The sequence below is a fragment of the Cydia strobilella genome, chromosome 24 (assembly GCF_947568885.1).
Source record: "Cydia strobilella chromosome 24, ilCydStro3.1, whole genome shotgun sequence".
NCBI lineage: Eukaryota > Metazoa > Arthropoda > Insecta > Lepidoptera > Tortricidae > Cydia > Cydia strobilella.
The window spans coordinates 8534554-8554582 of NC_086064.1; the positions used below are offsets into that span (position 1 = coordinate 8534554).

A 20029-nucleotide genomic window follows, 5' to 3' on the forward strand; every position below is an offset into this window, starting at 1 on the left:
GGCGTCGCTGGCTTGGCTGCTGGTGGGCTTGCTGGCTACGCTCTCGGCGGCGGGTTCAGTAGCGACAGTCCACCACGGGAGGAGGTAGGCTGTGTTTAGTATCTTGGCACCGGCGCGGCGGTAGGGGTCGGCGTCGCTGGCTTGGCTACTGGTGGGCTTGCTGGCTATGCTCTCGGCGGCGGGTTCAGTAGCGACAGTCCACCACGGGAGGAGGTAGGCTGTGTTTAGTATCTTGGCACCGGCGCGGCGGTAGGGGTCGGCGTCGCTGGCTTGGTTGCTGGTGGGCTTGCTGGCTATGCTCTCGGCGGCGGGTTCAGTAGCGACAGTCCACCACGGGAGGAGGTAGGCTGTGTTTAGTATCTTGGCAGCGGCGCGGCGGTAGGGGTCGGCGTCGCTGGCTTGGCTGCTGGTGGGCTTGCTGGCTATGCTCTCGGCGGCGGGTTCAGTAGCGACAGTCCACCACGGGAGGAGGTAGGCTGTGTTTAGTATCTTGGCAGCGGCGCGGCGGTAGGGGTCGGCGTCGCTGGCTTGGCTGCTGGTGGGCTTGCTGGCTATGCTCTCGGCGGCGGGTTCAGTAGCGACAGTCCACCACGGGAGGAGGTAGGCTGTGTTTAGTATCTTGGCACCGGCGCGGCGGTAGGGGTCGGCGTCGCTGGCTTGGCTGCTGGTGGGCTTGCTGGCTATGCTCTCGGCGGCGGGTTCAGTAGCGACAGTCCACCACGGGAGGAGGTAGGCTGTGTTTAGTATCTTGGCACCGGCGCGGCGGTAGGGGTCGGCGTCGCTGGCTTGGCTGCTGGTGGGCTTGCTGGCTATGCTCTCGTCGGCGGGTTCAGTAGCGACAGTCCACCACGGGAGGAGGTAGGCTGTGTTTAGTATCTTGGCACCGGCGCGGCGGTAGGGGTCGGCGTCGCTGGCTTGGCTGCTGGTGGGCTTGCTGGCTATGCTCTCGTCGGCGGGTTCAGTAGCGACAGTCCACCACGGGAGGAGGTAGGCTGTGTTTAGTATCTTGGCACCGGCGCGGCGGTAGGGGTCGGCGTCGCTGGCTTGGCTACTGGTGGGCTTGCTGGCTACGCTCTCGGCGGCGGGTTCAGTAGCGACAGTCCACCACGGGAGGAGGTAGGCTGTGTTTAGTATCTTGGCACCGGCGCGGCGGTAGGGGTCGGCGTCGCTGGCTTGGCTGCTGATGAGCTTGCTGGCTATGCTCTCGGCGGCGGGTTCAGTAGCGACAGTCCATATCGGCTTTCTTATTGCGCGCTCGCTTTCAACTCGCGCGCACAATATCATATATAACGTAGCACACTTGTATCATAATGTACTTACTATTAATTCTCTGTTCCAGGTATCGGTCGCCGAATTCGGTGGTGGCGATGATTGGATGGAATAAATACAAAACATACATACCTAATTAGTATTTTATATAATTAAGCATCAGAACAAAGCAGTCGAGGTTTCGTAAAAGCGGATGATTTTTAGATAATCAGTATTATTTACAGAATATACACCGTTTTTTTCACACTGTGTGAGGCTTAGCCACACTGAGGGGTGAATATGTGGATTATACTGAACCATTACCAAACTTGGCTCAGTAGTTATGACGCGACGGTTGATAACAAAACAGACAGATACATACGTAGACACTAGACATAGATATATATATATCATATACAGGTTGGCAAAAGAATAAGTGCATTCCCGTTGCCAGGGAGGTTTTGGGATTATACTGAGCAACTTTTACTATGGAACCAACCACGAAATCGCGAAAAAAATAATTCACCCATAGAAAATGGAACAGCCAAAATGTATAAAACAGCCAAATTTTCTTTCGCGATTTCGGGGTTGGTCCCATAGTAAAAGTTGCTCAGTATAATCCCAAAACCTCCTTGGCAACGAGAATGCACTTATTTTTAGGCCACCCGCATACGAAACTGTTATAGTCGTAAAAAGATAAATCTCTTCTACAAAACACCGACTGTTCAGCTTCATTTATGTAGGTATTACTACGAAGTTAGCTTTAAAATATATAGTATTGTTACGAGTAATATTGGCAATTGGTAAGAGATATTTTTAAGATAATTATGTGAGATGCCTTAAAGGAGCCTTGAAATAAACATTTTTAGATCCCTATGCTTTTCATACATCCATACAATAATATTATAAATGCGAAAGTCTGTCTGTGTGTTCCCTCTTCACGCTTAAACCGCTGAATCGATTTAAATTAAATTTGGCATAGAGATAGATAAGTCCCTGAGCAGGACATAGGATAGTTTTTATCCCGAAAATCATCCCTTAAGAAAGTAAAAAGCGGGGTGGAATTGAGATAATTAATTAAGTGCCTGCTAATTTGTGTGCATAATATGCTCAAGAATTTTTCCAGGCGCTATATTTACTTTAGCTGCTGTTACTAAGTCCACGCAGACGAAGTCGCGGGCAAAAGCTAGTTATCAAATAAATAGAATAGAATAGTAAATGCGTGGTCAATAATGTACCATCCTAAATGGCTAAAAAGCTTAAGTTCAAGCGTTTTGTACAACATAATACATGGTGCCTGTGCCTACTGTCTAGCCGAAACGTACGACAACTTGTCTTGCTATTTCAGTCAGCAGTGCCGGCCCGACTCCTTGATCAGGGTAGAGCGAAATGAGGGCTAACGCGTATGAATTCGCCGCTAGGGGCGCTAGTGTAGATGGTGGTCTTTTCCATAGTTCTAAATGTCAGATGTCACTTGTCACTTGGTCCAAAAGACTAAAGAACAGCTGTCAGTAATGACTGACAGCTGTTCTTTAGTCTTTTGGACCACCATCAACAGAGGCGCCAACTGGTAAGCAAAAAAACGATAGCCCCCATTGGGTTTTGGCGCCCTTCGTTGAAGTTTTTTACCCAAAAGCACAACGCGTCTTTTAAAACTTATTTTTTTTCTCATTTGCCATTTTGGCGCCCCCATTGCCATCCGGCGCCTAGAGCGGCCGCTCCACTCGCTCTACCCTAGATCCGGCCCTGTCAGTCAGTCTCGGTACAAAAAACCGGCCAAGTGCGAGTAGGACTCGCGTTCCAAGGGTTTCGACAATTTAAACCCATGTATTTTTATATGAAACGTGAGTGAAATATCTTTTAAAAACCCGTAGGGGTCGGAACAAACGACTGCACATTTCTAATAGGTTTTCCGGTGATCTATAGGTATAGAACTATTTTGTGTACTTTTTTCAAAATTTTTGACTTAGTAGTTTCGGAGATAAAGGGGGGGGGATGGTAATCTTTTGCCTATTTTCTTGAATAACTTCTAAACTGTTTATTCTAAAATGATAAAAAAATATATATTTGATATTCTCACAATAAGCTCTTTCATTTAATATGTAACATGATATAGTTTGAAAAACTTTATTTTTTAATTTTCTCATTTACCCCCAAAAGTGGCCCCCATGTTTAAAATTCATTTGTTTATGTTACATGTCCGTCTTTGGGTCACAAACTTACATATGTGTACCAAATTTCAACTTAATTGGTCCAGTAGTTTCGGAGAAAATTGGCTGTGACAGACGGATAGACAGACGCACGAGTGATCCTATAAGGGTTCCGTTTTTTCCTTTTGAGGTACGGAACCCTAAAAAGTACTGAGGTTGACTGAAGTAGCATGACAAATACGAACGTTTCCGAGAAAATACGATGGAAAACAATCATGCACTACATCTGTAACGAAATGAGAATGTAAATTGGTCCAAAATAGCTTTTTTTTTTCAATCTTTTGTTGAGAATATCCAAAAATATGATATATGACTGTTAATTTATATGGGCTGCTGTATATTGCACTGCGTCGTTAAAAAAAAGCACGAAGTGTGAAATTTGCGTAAAGAAATTATACGACGTTGTATAGTTAATGGTCTATCTTTTTTTGTACTTATTCGTGATTTTTTTTAATAATTTTTAGGACTTCATACATACGTAAGCAGGAACTAGGATTGCCCGACTCGTTTTGTAAGTGTCTAGCCTGCACCTCGGCTGGCAACTTGTCCCGGCCTATAATCTGTAGCGATGTACACAATCCTAATATTTTAAAGTCATTTAGTTATTTTCTTGTTAAAATATATGTGGTATTCATTGTATTTACAAAATAAATGCAAGCATTTTCATCTGTCGATTTAAATAGAATATTGCATGCCATTTAATAAATCAATATATCGGTTTGTTGTGATCGTGTTGTTTTTTATGTCTCCTAATAGGTACCAATAGGTATTATAAATAAGTTTTGTTTTTAAATGAGACTAAGTATATTATACCAAGCAGTAAAGCTTGGTATAATCATAGAGTAACTTATACTAGAGCGGTACTGTCATAGTAAATTTTGTAACCCCAGTAAGTTCACTGCCATCTGTCGACACACTTTAAAACTAAAATTGAAGATTTGTAAAAATACGATAAAATGTATTTACGTATAGATAAATGATTTTTTTATTTGCATTAATTATTTTGATGATTTTGAGCCATGTTCTTTCACTGATATGCGTTAAAATTGTTAAATAACAAACGAAACCGTCAACGCCATCTGTACGACTGTAGGCCAAAACTAGTAGCGCCCTCTGAACGAGAATCAAATTTTCTTGATTTTCGAGGCACGTTTTTTCCTTAGACTAATGGTATAATGTTAGTTTGTTATGGTTCATTATTTTTGTATGTGGAGATTCTTGCACATTGTAGTTTTTCCCCAGTCACCCGTTGACCACGAACGCAAAGGGTTCGAAACGTCGGGATGTATTATAAATTCAATATACGCGATATAATCCGTTTTCATAGTTTTATTTCATGAGTAATTATCGCGGTAACCGAAGACATTAGCATGTCTTAACATTTTACTTCCATCCGATATCAGATCGGGCAATGTGAAAACGCTCTAAGGCTGAATATTTGCGTTGCTGGAGAATGTGGGTTTATTCTTTTAGACAACGTATTTAAAAATGAAGACTATGTTACTTGTGTTGAGTGTGTGTATGTTAAATGAAACATCATTATTTGTAAAATAATTTTTTTTGTTTATTACAAAAAGGCAAGCATTTGACCGCAATCTCACCTGATGGTAAGTGCCGATGCAGTCTAGGATGGATCATGCTTACCTAAAAGATGTCTATTCACTCTTGATTTAAAAAGATCCAAGTTATAGTGGACTGGGAATATATTTGAATTCCACTCCTTAGCCGTTCGCATGATAAAGCTGGATGCATAGCGCTTAGTACGAATCAGTGGCAGAGTAACGACGTAAGGGTGAAACGCAAGTCCGCGTCTAGTCCCACGGTGGCAGAATGGAGATGGGGGGATTAAATTATGTAATCCCATCGCACACTCCCCGAAATGTATCCTGTAGAACACCGATAAACAAGCTAACTTTCTACGGTGTTCAAGGCTCTATTTATTTATTATTTACTATTTATTTGCATATTTATACCAACATTGTGATAAAATAAGGTAGGAAATGCTATGTAATGTTAATCATGTTCAACACGATTCAGGCGTACATATAATTATGCTTATATAATTTGGTATTAAGTGTGAGTACGCATATGTCTAACAAGAGTCCTTTTGTCCACATACTGTTTTTTACACACTTCACATGAATGCCGTTTCTCTCCCGTATGGCCTCGTTTATGCTCGTTCAGACCAGTTCTTAGCGTGAACCGCATGTTGCATACATCACATTCGTATGGTTTTTCACCAGTGTGCGTTCTTATATGACTAGGTAAGTACCTTTTATCCTTAAATTTTCGATTACATATATCACAAGAATACGGCTTCTCTCCACTATGTATTCTTAAATGAATAATTAAAGACGCTTTATGCATAAAGTGCTTCTTACATATCTCGCAATAAGGCTGGTTTTCCGTGTGTATTAATTCATGTTTAGTCAAATTACTCTTATGCGAAAATTGTTTTTTACATACACCACAAGAATACGGCGTCTGTCCCGTGTGCACTCTTTTGTGAGTATTTACCTGATATCTTAATCTGAACGATTTATTACATATATCACATGAGTACGGCTTCTCACCAGTGTGTACTCGTTTATGCATGATTAGAGGATTCTTTTTTAAGAACTTCATACCGCAAACGTCGCATGAGAATTGTTTTATACCTGTATGTATAAGTTTATGTTCATCCAAAGCTCTACTAGTACTGAAACATGTAGTGCACATGTCGCACGGAAATGGTTTATCTCCCTTATGGAGTTTCATATGACTTTTTAAGCTTCTTGCAGTTTTAAGTTGCCTTTTGCATATTTCGCATGTCAATTTCCCATTGTGAACAGCAATGTGTTCTCTTAAGTTATCTTTTCTCATGAAGCGCTCGTTACAAATGTTACACGAAAAAGGCTTTTCCCCAGTGTGTACTCTTAAATGGTTCATAAGTTTATATTTGAAATCGAATCTTTTTTTACATACATCGCACATAAAGCGATTTTTCCCGTGTTCTTTGATATGGATTTTTAGCTTTGATTTGAGTGTGAACAGCTCGCCACAAGTTTCACACGGGAGAGTTTCCTTTTTGATGAGTTCGGACAATTCACGTTTCTTTCTCGAGTCGATTTCTTCTAGACGCTCGCGTTTGAGGCTCGAGGCGCAGTCCTTTGATCCGGAACTCGTCGCTGCATCTGCACAGAAAAGAAGGGTATTTCATAGCAAAGATCATTGCAACTACAAGAGCATATAAAACCACTCGTGATAACCATACAAGATGTAAAGACAGTACAGTATAGGACAAGATTTAGTATGAGAGCAACGATAGTTGCGTTCACGACCTGTACTATACTTAAACTGAAATAAATATCATATACGAAGGAAAAAATGACCAAAGCCTCCAGTGTCCAGAGCTGGAATCGAACCAGCGTACCCCGTTTACCGGACAGGTGCCTGAACGGCTCGGCTATCCGGCCACGGTGGCATGGGTCGAAATTTCCAAGTATATGACAATTCATGAAGGCTTGTGGCGCCCCCTGGCCATCTCTAAGGTAGAACAGTATGGTTCGACCTAACTGAATCAACTCAGGTGATTACGGGCTAGCGAAGAGAGATGGCGCTGCCATTAATACTCTAAGAACAAATTAAATTATTTTCTATGAAAATACTGCTAATGTATTTTTAGGGTTCCGTACCCAAAGGGTAAACATATACATAATGTGTGCCATTTTCAATCAAAAGACACTAGCGACATGTGTCGCGCGCTGTTGCCAGTTATGTCGAGCGAAGTCTGGCAACGTTGAGCCACTTCACCCAACATCTCGGGATATTTGTCCCCTAATGTATCTTGTATGAAGGGGGACCTTCCAATGTCACTAAAGCGTAAACTCGTTGACATGTGTATTCTGCCTGTCCTAACCTACGGTGCCCAAACATGGTCGCTCACCGAGAGTCAGAAGTCCAAATTGAAGGTTTGCCAGAGAGCAATGGAGCGCAGCATTCTAGGTGTCACAAGGATGGATCGCATCCGAAACACTACACTGCGCTCCAGAACAGGCATAGCTGACGTAGGGGAGAAGACCGCTAGGCTAAAGTGGGACTGGGCAGGTCACGTCTGCCGCATGCATCCGGATAGGTGGGCTAGTATAGCCACCAAGTGGATGCCGCAAAAGAAGCGCGGACGTGGCAGGCCCAGGCGGAGATGGCGGGACGACTTAGACACCTTCACTAATAACTGGCCGGAAACAGCTCAACAACGGGAGTCATGGAAATCTAAGGGAGAGGCCTTTGCCCAGCAGTGGGATACTACAGGTTATTAAAAAAAAAAAAAATGTATCTGGCTTAAAAAGATTCTTATCACGTCAAAACTTCAAACTGTTGAATATATGTACCATTTTCAATCAAAAGGGTATTTATTGTCGGTTGTCAATAAGGCGCTATTTCCATACAGCTTCAATTTGAAATCAACATTATTGACCAAAGATAGATATAACTCCGTAATAGATGGATACAGTCTAAGGAAAAAACGTGCCTCGAAAATCACGAAAATTTGATTCTCGATCAGATGGCGCCACTAGTTTTGGCCTACACTCGTATAGAGGGCGTCGACTGTTTCGTTTGTTATTTATAATTTTAACGCATATACCAGTGTAAGAACATGGGTCAAAATCATATAAAAATAATTAATGCAAATAAAAAAATCATTTATCCATATTTAAATACATTTTATCGTATTTTTATAAATATTTATTTTTAGTTTTAAAGTGTGTCGACAGATGGCAGTGAATTTACTAGGGTTACAAAATTTACTATGACAGTACCGCTCTAGTATAAGTTACTCTATGTTATTGACAAACGACAATGTGTACCTTTTGGTTGAAAATGTCACATATATTAAAAAATACGTGGCATGCTTACATTCATACATAACAAAGACTTACAAAATAGTGACGTTTTAGACGTGCCTGAACTAGGGTACCCTGTGTTTCAGGCGCGAAATATGGCAAACATTTTTAATGGAAATTAATTTTCACTTACAAAATACACAGCAATAATACTATAATTTAGCAACTTAAGACGGGACCCTATTACTAAGACTCCGCTGTCCGTCTGTCTGTCTGTCACCGGGCTGTATCTCAGGAACGGTGATAGCTAGACAGTTGAAATTTTCACAGATTATGTATTTGCCGTGCCGGCCTTTAGGAGGATTTTCCTCTCCCGATAGGAACATTATAAAAAATATCTTAACAATTGATGTGTATTATCCACAGCTATGCCACTTCGTTTGATTTTTTGAAATTTTTAACTATTACCAGGGGTCCTAAACTCCTAGCTTCGGGCAAACTCGTTTCCTTTCTGTACGGTAGTACTATTATTTATTCTGTGGTTAAGTTAGATTTTTCAAATATCCGCGTCATCGTGAATGACACGAACCATAACTATAGTATCTGAGATTTTGAATACTTACAGATATTTTGTGAGATATTTTAATTTTATATATGATCTGGATGTAACTTGAAATTCTAATTTCTACTGGCAGGGCCTGATTTACCCACAGGCTAATAAGGCAAGGACCAAGGGGGCGCGGCGGCGGCTCTGAGTTGAGACAAGCGGGGGGCAGATATATATAGTCAGCCTAGGGCGGTCAGAACTCTAAAGGCTGGCGTCCACAAGACTCGCCGAAGCGAATCGAATCGCAATAATTCGCCTCCTATATTTTCTAATGCAACTGCGTCCATTAACGAAGAGCCGCGGCGCTCCCGTCAATGGACGCAGTTCCATTAGAGAATATAGGAGGTGAATTATTGCGATTTGATTCGCCTCGGCGAGTCTAGTGGACGCCAGCCTTAAGTCAAGCCCTGTCTACTGGAGAAAAACCAAGATATGGTAACCCTGATACTGACTATATAAAAAGGACTGGACTATATAAAAAGCAAATTATTGAAGACAAATATACTAAAGACATTTTTATTGGATTTGACTTATGGATTTAAAAAAAGAAAGACTTTATATTTAAAACTGACTTGTGAGATTTAATCTTACTGAAGAAGAGGCAGTATGGCCTATAAAAAAAAAAACATTTATTTCAAGCTGCAAGGCTCGTAATCAGTTTTACACATGTCATCAAAATAATAAAAATAAATATAAAATTAAAATTTACAAAATTGGTACCTATTAATAACAATAAAAATTCAAAGCATTATACACTAAGTCCTGCCTGTCACAGCAGTGCATGATGTAAGGACAGTCCAGTCTGTCCGCGATCATCGCTAGGACTGTGTTGGGGCTGGCTCGCACCCGCTGGACCAAGGACGCGACGCGCAGTCGCATAGTGGTATGAAAACACGCCGTGTGCCCTGCCTATGGTCTTAGCCTGTCCAGAAGGACGAATAAAAAAAACTATAGTATCTGAGATTTAAAAACATGTTAGCCATTTACCAGAGATCGGTCCAGTGGTATCCTGCACATGGACCTCGAAGTGAGGTAGCCCTTCCTCAACTTCAACTTTGACACGCACTGGCTCAAAAACCTCATCATTCTCCCAAACGTGTTCCTCTTTTATTCGCACTTCGTTTTTCACAATTGACTGTGTTTTAGATTGTTCTAAATCTTCTCTTCCTTCCTCTGACTCGTCTGTTCTTTCTTCTGGCTCCTTTTTCACGTGCACCTCGCATGGTTCTTCTTTTATAAAGTCTAACTTAACGATAGATTTTTGCGACATATCGCGATACGCGCAGTGATGTGAAACATTAGAACATTAATGTGAAGTTTTTGTCATATATGTACAATTTCTTTTCGTAAATAAATTAAGATATAATGTAATGGACACTAGTAAATTTCAATAAATTAATGGAACATTATTAATACTATAATTCATAACCTCAAAACTAAACACTACTCGTTGACATTCACGCATGCGTTGACATATAAACCAGTGTTGCTATTACTAAAATCGAAAAAAAGTTAGACATGCATGACCATGACGCAAATTAGAAGTTTCTAAAACAAGGTTTTTATCATCGTCATTTTGATACTGCTTTTTAGGGTTCCGTATTCAAAGGGTAAAAACGGGAACCTATTGCGAAGGCTCCGCTGTCCGTCTGTCTGTCAGCAGGCTGTATCTCATGAACCGTGATAGCTAGACAGTTGAAATTTTCACAGATGATATATTTCTGTTGCCGCTATAACAACAAATACTAAAAAGTACGGAACCCTCGGTGGGTAAGTCCGACTCGCACTTGGCCGGTTTTTAATTACACATTATCGTGATGTATTCAGGCCGACGTAGCTTCTACATAGTTTCTTGCCAGTTAATTAACCCACGCCGATTTTTCATGTCGTATCAGGTAAATTTCCAATCTTTTCAAATATTACTAAGTCGCCCTACTGTGAAAAGTGTGAAACTATGATTTTCCGCCTCTTTTGCTTGCAATACTACTGCCACGTTTACTCCTTTTGTTTTTACCAAACAAACGCGTTGTCATGGTAACGTTGACAACATAAACTTCGAATAACCTATATCGCTTCTTTTGGATGAGTAAGTGTTAAGGATGTCTAATCTAAGCGGTTATGATAGCGAAGCGGTAGGCTTTGACTCGATAAGCACTAACGAGCGGTCGGAAACCACCAGTTCTACGCAGACCACAGAGTTTGGAGAGACCGGCACGGGGTGCCAAACTAATTTGTACAAAGATTCGGGATGCGTTGTCACTCCTGAAGATTTGAATGCACAGGAGGCTACGCTTCATGAATACCCCCCTCCAGGCCTGAATCAGTTCTTAAGGCGAGTTGTACCTACTATGTTAGAGCAACTTGACCAACGCGATCAAGAGTTGTTCTCATCTGATTCCGACGAAGAAGATGTCGCCACAGCTAAACTGTTTCAAGAAATTAAAGTAAATACAGACACGCCCCACGGCGCCGGTGATCATCAGAGCTCCAGAGTCCTCGATCTTAGTTTCAGCAGCGCAGGTAACTCTCTAGCTGTGTCTGTAGGAAAATCTCAGCATGAAGAATGGTGTGAGCACTCTGGTTTGATTCGGATTTTTACAGCCAAGCGCACTGCGAATGACAACTTTGTCCATTCCTTAGATATTACTGAGAAAAATTGCGTGAGCGTACTTAAATATCATCACAGCATGCCGCTTTTGGCATACGGGACAAGCTCTGGAGAAGTGGTTTTCTGCAGCACTAAATTAGGCTCTAATACAGTTGAAGAAAATGTGCAATTGACTTCCCCTGCTGGCTGCCACGGATCTAAACGGGTCTCTTTCCTAATGTGGGCGGATTCCACTCTTACCAATACATATTTGACCATGCATGTAGTGAATACTGGTAAACGCAGATGTGGCTCCGATCAAGTCTTAATTTCGTCTGGCAGCGATGGAACTATAAACGTATGGCAGTCGAATGCGAATCCAGGGAAATTCGAAAATATTTACTGCTACAGCGTCAACGGTTCTCGTAAGATGGCGACACCTGACATCACCTGTTTCGATTTCGTGAAAACGTATCCGCTTCGACCTTGGGATGAGAAGATTTCTGACGATATATTTGCTGTCGGAACGAAATGTGGGAAGCTATATTTGTGTAAGATAAAATCGTTTGAGGCGATTGCGGACAGCGCGATGGTTGACCCTGTGTTTGAGGTGCTGGAAGGACACAAGACTTGCGTTTTGAGCGTGGCGTTCAGCCCGCAGAAGCCCGGGGTGTTCCTGTCTGTCTCTATGGATGCGGAGCTGAGATTGTACCACGTCAATCAACTCAGTCCTTTGAAGGTAAACTTTCTTTGATCCCACTTTTTGTGCATAATTACAATACCTATTATAAGTAGATATTTATTTTCATTTTGTAAGTTAGTTCGAGCCCCGGAAACCGTGTAGATGTAAAGGGCCGTTTACACTTTAGCGGGCTTTATTAGCGCTTATAAAGGCTTAACACACTACCGCACTGCACCAAGGTCGCGGTGCAGTGCGATTTGGTGCGACGCATCTGCAGACGCCTTGCGATATATCACTCGATGTATTGCATCTCTCTCACAATGTAGGTGCTAGACAGAGAGCGATATATATTTTGGTATCGTTGGCGTGTGTGGTGCTTAGCGATACTCTAAGATATAGTTTGTCAAAGGACTGTCCACGGACTGTCCTTTCAAGCATAGACAGAGAGAATCATACTCTTACAATCTCAGAATAATGACTAAAGCATAGAAGTCGGGCAAAAATGCTTCGCAAATATGTATACCCGTACTTTACTTCCTTACGAATTAGATAATGTGCCGAAAAGAGATGCATATATGCTTGTTATTTCTCATTTACGTACGGTGTCATAAGTTTGATAATTTGCTAGGGATGTAACTGTGTCGACTTTTTATATCGATAAATTATGCATAAGTTTATGTGCCGTGTAAAATAATAATCACGAAATTGGCAAATTGATAATAGTCTGGCTAATGAAAGTTGAACCTGAAAAAACGCGGCAATTTCAAGAAATCTGTAGCAGGCGGCTCGTTGAAATGAAATGCGTGGAATACAAGAATTGCATAACTTTTACACTTTTTATAATTTTCATATTCTAAAAATCATTAAAAAGTATAAAAATTATGCAATCCTTGGAATCAAAGAGCCGCCTGATATGAGGATTAATGCATGTACCTAATATAGCTTTTATCTCATTTGCAGTCTACCACTCAGAACCGTCTAACTATACCTCTCGTTTTTTTATCATTAGAAAGAAGAAGAAGGCGAGCGATCTTAACGTGTCGTTTTATCGAAAAACACTTTGAAAATAAGTCACAACAAATATAATATACGATCATTTACATACTTTTGCTTTCATAAGTAAAATATTGTTATATTTATAAAAAAACTTGTCAATAAAAAGACACGTGGAAATGGTTTACCGTTTTTTCTAATGCTAAAAGACTAAGTATAGTTTCTAGTCATGTACAGTCAGCTGCAGAGAAAAGGCATAGAAAAGACATACAAAGTTCTGTAAATTAGTATGGACGTGGGGTACCTTTTCTCTGCAGCTGACTGTACCAAATAGGAAATAATAAAAAAAAACGTTCGTGTAATTTTTTTTTTAAATTTAATAATAGGGAATATTACGCGAAACTCGGCGTAGGTGGCGCCACTATCACAATCTGAGGGTCTATCGCGAAACAAGAAAATCAAACTTTCGTTATCTAACATCTCTGTCACTCTTGCGTATTCGAGCGATAAAGAGGCAGCTAGATAACGAAATTTCGGATTCGAGTTTTCCGGTAGGTCCCCTGAAAACTTGTCAAAAACCTGTTACGGTGCACTAAAAAAGCTAGTGCTGCACTCTGGTGGCAGAACATTGCAGTAATATCCCCTATTCCTCGTCCTTTGGAAATCTGAAATAAAAAGTTGAGTTTTGTGACCAACAATATTAATAAAAGGAACATTCATCAATGATCATTAATGTCTTTTTTATTAGGGTTCCGTACCCAAAGGGTAAAAACGGGACCCTATTACTAATACTTCGCTGTCCGTCTGTCTGTCACCAGGCTGTATCTCATGAACAGACAGTTGAAATTTTCACAGATGATGTGTTTCTGTTGCCGCTATAACAACAAATACTAAAAAGTACGGTCCCCTTGGTGCGCGCGTCCGACCCGCACTTGACCGGTTTTTAGTATTAAACTATAGTCTGGCAAACACAATCTGTCATTAAGTAAGAACAAAGAAAACTATAGGTACAGTCGAAGGCAAAAATATCGATCCAGACAAATGGCTTAAAAATATGTGAACACGATTTTATTGTCTGAGCGTACACATATTTTTGAGACTTTGGGAATGTATATATATTTATGCCCTTGACTGTACTCATCAATTAAAATGAGACAGTCCTGGGCCAAACTATAAGAAAGCTGTAAATGTCGATAGGTTATTGATCTGAGGTCGATACATCACTATGCCAAAAATATAACCTTTCATACTTAGCAGAAAAGTTCGAAAATATATGCAAAAATCTATATAGACTTGAATGCAAGTAATAATTACATAAACAACATATCGATTTCTATGTTTAGGGTCAGGTCCTATAAATAAATTTCTTCAAAATTGAACAAAACTCACCGATTAAAGGTTATCGGTTCGTGCGCATTTTCTTTTCTTCCTGTATGCGATTTACAGCCCTTGATCACACAAGACATTATCACAAAGGGAACTTCAAACCATTACAAATAAAAACTCAGCACGTTTTCCAACAATCTTTCAGGAATAGCAAAAATATAATTAAAATAAACCAAGATGACCGCTGAAACATCCCGAAATATTTCAACTAAAATAATACGACTATGTCAAGTTGTTACAGTTGACACCTACCTGTGAAATAACGAACATATATTTTATTTGGCTGGATTATATTATAGAACCACATAGGACCATTTGACATTTCCCTCAGTTTATCTTATGACAATACTGAAAAAAACGAAAGAACTTGCGGATTGTTGTCTCACTCACTCATAGACAAAAAGTAATAACGTGTTGTGAATACGATATCTTTTACCAAGCTTTTATTTTTGCCCGGCTTCTTTGCTTTAGTCATTATTCTGAGCTTACAATAGACAAAGAGAAAAATACATCTTTGTTTTACACTAGTACTAGCACCCAAAAGAAAAGGATAAATATAGTTTTTTTTGTCCTTATTTACTGACAATTTGGTTTGACCAACTATATCTGTTGGTATCTGCCGATCACAAACTACTTAGACTGCCGATATATTATCGCTCCGTCTGTGACGAGCTTTATCTTGTTTACAGATAATTTGCCTGGACGTGCCAGTGACGTGCGCGGCGTGGTTGCCCGGCGCGCCCACCGCCGTAGTGTGTGGAGCCGCCAATGCGGACTGTACCGTGTGGGACGTGGCGCGGAACAGGGCGGCCTGCGTGCTCCGTGGAGACGCGCTGTGCATCGCCGTCACACACGCGGGGTGAGAGCAGGACAGATGTAGTCACAGACTATCATATTATGGGACTCGCCCATGTGCTACAACAGATTATTAACTAGTTACTTGTTTAGCCCCCTTGTAAAAGAAATGTCTAATATAATTAATTAATTACATTTGTCAGCAGATCTACTCGCGTGGCGGCAGGCGACGCCGGTGGCAACGTACGTGTATGGTGTCGCGACGCTCTCATAATGAACACTATAGACAAGCAAATATACTAGACTACCATAATAGTCCAGAACGCCGCGACAATAGGAATAAATGGTATTGTACGTGAGGGTTGAGGAATGGTTAGTCCTACCTCACAGTCCAGTTGTAGTCTTGATAATCTGCTTCGCTCATCTGCCTTATGCACCATCTGTGGTTAAAAGGGTTTATATGAAATGACTCATCACTAAGTGTCTACCACTAAGTATGAGAGTTTAAACCTCTATCTTTTATGTCTATATGTTTCTAAGGATGATGGCATCTTCCATCAATCATAAATAAGAGTTACATAATATCTATTCGTTACTATAACATATATGAGAACCATCTTACCCGACCGGATGTAGGTTATATCGGCTACCAATGTACCCGCCCTTCGCAAAGGGTGTACTCAGTACATGCATAATACGTGCTGATAAAGGAATACCAAGCGACCGTAGTCATCTCTGCACTCCTGCACAGGATAAAGGAGAACCTAGCAGCCAAAGCCACCTCTCTCCTACATAATCTATAAATTACCTAGTCCGCCTTACCTAAGATGGGCTCCAAAGAACTTCCACGACCTTCATCGTGAACTCATAGGTACAAACTTACTGGATCCACGGATTGCCGCGTGGCAACCAGTAAGATGGCCTTTAAATTATAAATCAAGATAATTGTACAATAGTATAAGACAATAGATACAAAGCAGTAAACACTTAGCTTTCAGGTAAACCAGCCCATGTGGTCACCGACTCTGCGCGTCGCCTTTCTTGGCTTCTTGATAATAACACTTGATAGCACACATTATATCAGATCACATTATTAGATCTATCTTCTACTTCTTCTAATGAGAGAATGGCTGTTATTCCCCAAATATGAAAACTTTTGTCTCATCGAAATGTTAAACCATAGACAATATCTTATTTAAACTTCGCGACACTGTCGAACCGATCCGACTTGACTCGATCGGATCGACTGTCGCGACACTGCCGACTAGACAGGAAAAATGACGATTTATAGATAGATATTCAAGTTTGATTACGTTCTTTCTCTCTATCTATTGTCTTAAGGTCTAGGATCTTTCCTCTTTAACTGACCTTAACTTTATCGTCATCAAGTTTCCATTTACTTGTAGCTTCCTTTAAGTGTAGTAAAGTTGGGATAAAAAGTCTCAGTCAACTTTATTAAGTATGCTTATTTACTTACTTACATATTCCGTAAAAATACTTAAAAATGTGGGTACTCTAATTCAATTAATACTTTCCTAGAACAAATACCCAACTTTGGTATCTGAACTATCTGACATTGTACTACGAACAACTCTGTTTAAAGTCAGTCCTTCATTAACTAACTAATAGTCGTTTCGTCTGTCAATTTAAATCTCTCAGATATTCGCTCAAGGAATTAAATCGCGACCTCTTCTAATATGTATGATTATTATAAACACTCATCATTACCAGGATAACCACCATATCATCCTCTAAGTTTAATGTTGCTAACAACTTAAGCAAACTCAGTTTCCTTTTCTTAGTCTTGAAATTGAATAATTATATGTTATTAATTTATTATGCACATAAAAGTCGTATTCATCTCTATTTATCCAAATAATAACTCTGTATTGTACTTCTAACCAAGTTAGAACGTCACTGTTATCTCATTTGTTAATATTATGAATCTAGACTATATTCTAAATCCACCCTTGGCTTTATACTCTGATACGAACCCACACTGTCACTGTGGGTCTTACTTGATTACAATCGTACTCGGATATCTTACGGGTCTTACACCCATTAATACAAACATCGATGCCACAGCGGGCCTTACACGATACAGAAATTGCATTAACCGCCTCATGCGTGAATAAAACCATCGATGCCACAGCGGGCCTTACACGATAGGTACAGATTTTACATTCACCGCCTCATGCGTGAATAAAAACATCGATGCCACAGCGGGCCTTACGCGATAGGTACAGATTTTACATTCACCGCCTCATGCGTGAATAAAAACATCGATGCCACCGCGGGCCTTACACGATGTCACAACAAAGTAGCTGCTGCTAAATCTAGCAGTAGCTGCAGGAATCTGTCTTCTGTCTTTCCTGCTGTCTGTCTTGGTCTGTCAACCTCATTCGTTACTATATGGACTTATCCTGCTTGGCAGCCCTCCCCAATAAAAGGAAGAAAAGCAAGTAAGTGCACTTTCAAGTCGTAATCGTTTAACATTAATAACGAAAATATCTGACAGTCTGTATACTAACAAGACTACTCATAAAGTGTTATTTGAACACCTAGATGTAAGTATCATATTTATGAGTTTTATCTCCAAGAGTATATTTTATATTAGACGTAAATACTGCCCTTAGGCACTTCATATAAGTACATACACATGTACATGACAAACTCATTTAAATTCTGGCACAGATCGCTTTTGATCGAAAGTAACTCAAGACTTCGTTTTAATTACTTGTATAATAACAACTACGTATTACTAAAATATTTAGCCCACATAATGTCCCACTGCTGGGCACAGGCCTCCTCTCCAGCGCGAGAAGGGCGTGGGTCCTCATACTCAAGTAAAAGCACAAATAAGTTAGATTAATAGCCAAAGCGAAACTTAAAATGGCTCAGAACCATACATCTTAATTGTCGATTACCTACGTAATTACTGTTGTTCTTAATTGTGCCATTAATTCAGTGCTTAATATAGCGATTCCAATGTAGTTTTAACATGTAGTCTAAAATAACTGTTTCACATAGTATAAACATCGCTTACTCTTACCCACGAGACTAAAAAACCCGTTATGTTATTCTGTGGCAACATCATTTGCCTGTAAGCATATATATAATAATTCAATTAAATTACTATTTCAAAATCTAATTTGGTTACGAGAGTTTCCTTGATAGGTACATCAAACTTTAATTTACTTGTAACGATCTCCAATATTAATTCATTTTTATAATCGTTACTCCCGAAGTTGTATGCAAATTTCATATTCAATTTCAATTACGTCATATAATGTCTGCACAAATTCTCTTAATTTGTTTACTGAATATATTATCGTTCTCTACACATAAAGGCAAACTATATCATTGTAATCCATTACTGTTAACCAACGTGTCTGAAGTTAAGAACTTTAATGACATATATATTATATATTCAATAATATTCATCTACTTTGCACTCCATTTTGCTAAAGTTCTTGTTGTAACACATTATATTGTTACATAACAAATATATCATCAAAGCGCGGCGTTTATAACCCAAACGGCCAAAATGTTAACTCTTTATTCGTTTCAATCAATCGATGTGAAACGCTTCCGTATGTCAACGTAGCTATTATAACATAGGTATCTCCTTTTCAAACTATATGACGAGAAACCTCACGTGCATCTGAGATGTAAATACATAGGATGTAAACGGCAATTCAAGAAAGTTTATAAGCAATAAATATGAATTGGTCAACAAGTTATTGCACCTAATACTAGGTGAATTGCTAATTCCTCAATTTCGCGGCTCGCACTGCTCTTGTTACGGAACCCATTCTAATAGAAATACTATAGGTATCTAAGACCATAACATAACTAATAAGAATCACATCTTCCGTTTCTTTCATCATCATATTGATCCTTCATAAGGCATAAGGATGTCAGAAATTATGCAAAATTGAACTCTATCACTTTGAAACAAAGTTCTCAATCATGGGAGAAATATATTCCCTCTGTCTTACAAAGGCTCAATAATTCAACATATTTTTCTATGAATCGCTAGTAATCTTCAAGAGGACATCTTTCCCTTCTGGAACTTTAAAACCACAATATACTATAGCTTTGTTCTTCGAATACATTCGTTCTGAATCTGAATATACTATAGCTTAATTCTTCGACTTCATTCATTCTGAATCTGTATATACTATAGCTTATTTCTTCGACTACATTCGTTCTGAATAACATCACTTAATCGAATTTAATCTGTCGTGAGACATATTAACATCAAATAAATTTTACGGTAGGTACGCGATACACAGCCGTCGTGAACGCTGCTTGCACTGTTAGTGCTTGAGAAACGAAACTTATGCTCTCCGAAACATGTCGCACGAGTGACTAAAACAAGTGAGTCTAAACAGTATAGTATATTTAACATCATTTAAGTTGTTGCCATTGATTCTATTGCGATTGATTACTAAATATCACTGGCTAGTAAGTAAGTTTCAACCAGATAATGATTTTTCTTTTCATTTCATTTCATCTCTAAGTCAAATTTCTCATTAATTCTCCAAAGACTCTTTTAAATTCAAATTTTTACTCAATAGTTACTTAAATTTATCAATTTATTCTTATTATCCAAGTAACTAATAAAACGGATGAACATGATCTCCCTGCCACAGGTTGCTACCTGTGGCAAGGAGCTAAAATCCATCAGGGAGC

General features: G+C 39.8%; 2 protein-coding genes and 1 long non-coding RNA gene across 3 annotated transcripts; 2 read left to right on the top strand and 1 right to left on the bottom strand.

The window, feature by feature from the left end:
• The first annotated feature begins 1006 nt into the window (after nucleotides 1-1006).
• Nucleotides 1007-4186, top strand: LOC134752033 (uncharacterized). Its single transcript, XR_010128729.1, has 3 exons — nucleotides 1007-1116; nucleotides 1340-2724; nucleotides 2761-4186. It is a non-coding gene; the product is annotated as an uncharacterized LOC134752033 (long non-coding RNA).
• An 829-nt stretch (nucleotides 4187-5015) lies between these two features.
• Nucleotides 5016-10342, bottom strand: LOC134752456 (zinc finger protein OZF-like). The gene is made up of 2 exons (XM_063688155.1): nucleotides 9876-10342; nucleotides 5016-6631 (listed from the first exon to the last, which is right to left on the bottom strand). Exons 1-2 carry the CDS (start codon nucleotides 10156-10158, stop codon nucleotides 5529-5531), a joined length of 1386 nt encoding a protein of 461 aa, XP_063544225.1. The 5' UTR covers nucleotides 10159-10342; the 3' UTR covers nucleotides 5016-5528.
• A 612-nt stretch (nucleotides 10343-10954) lies between these two features.
• Nucleotides 10955-15634, top strand: LOC134752516 (uncharacterized). Its single transcript, XM_063688209.1, has 3 exons — nucleotides 10955-12214; nucleotides 15226-15395; nucleotides 15538-15634. The coding sequence occupies exons 1-3, from the start codon at nucleotides 10988-10990 to the stop codon at nucleotides 15632-15634; spliced, it is 1494 nt and encodes a 497-aa protein (XP_063544279.1). The 5' UTR covers nucleotides 10955-10987.
• Nucleotides 15635-20029: the final 4395 nt, after the last annotated feature.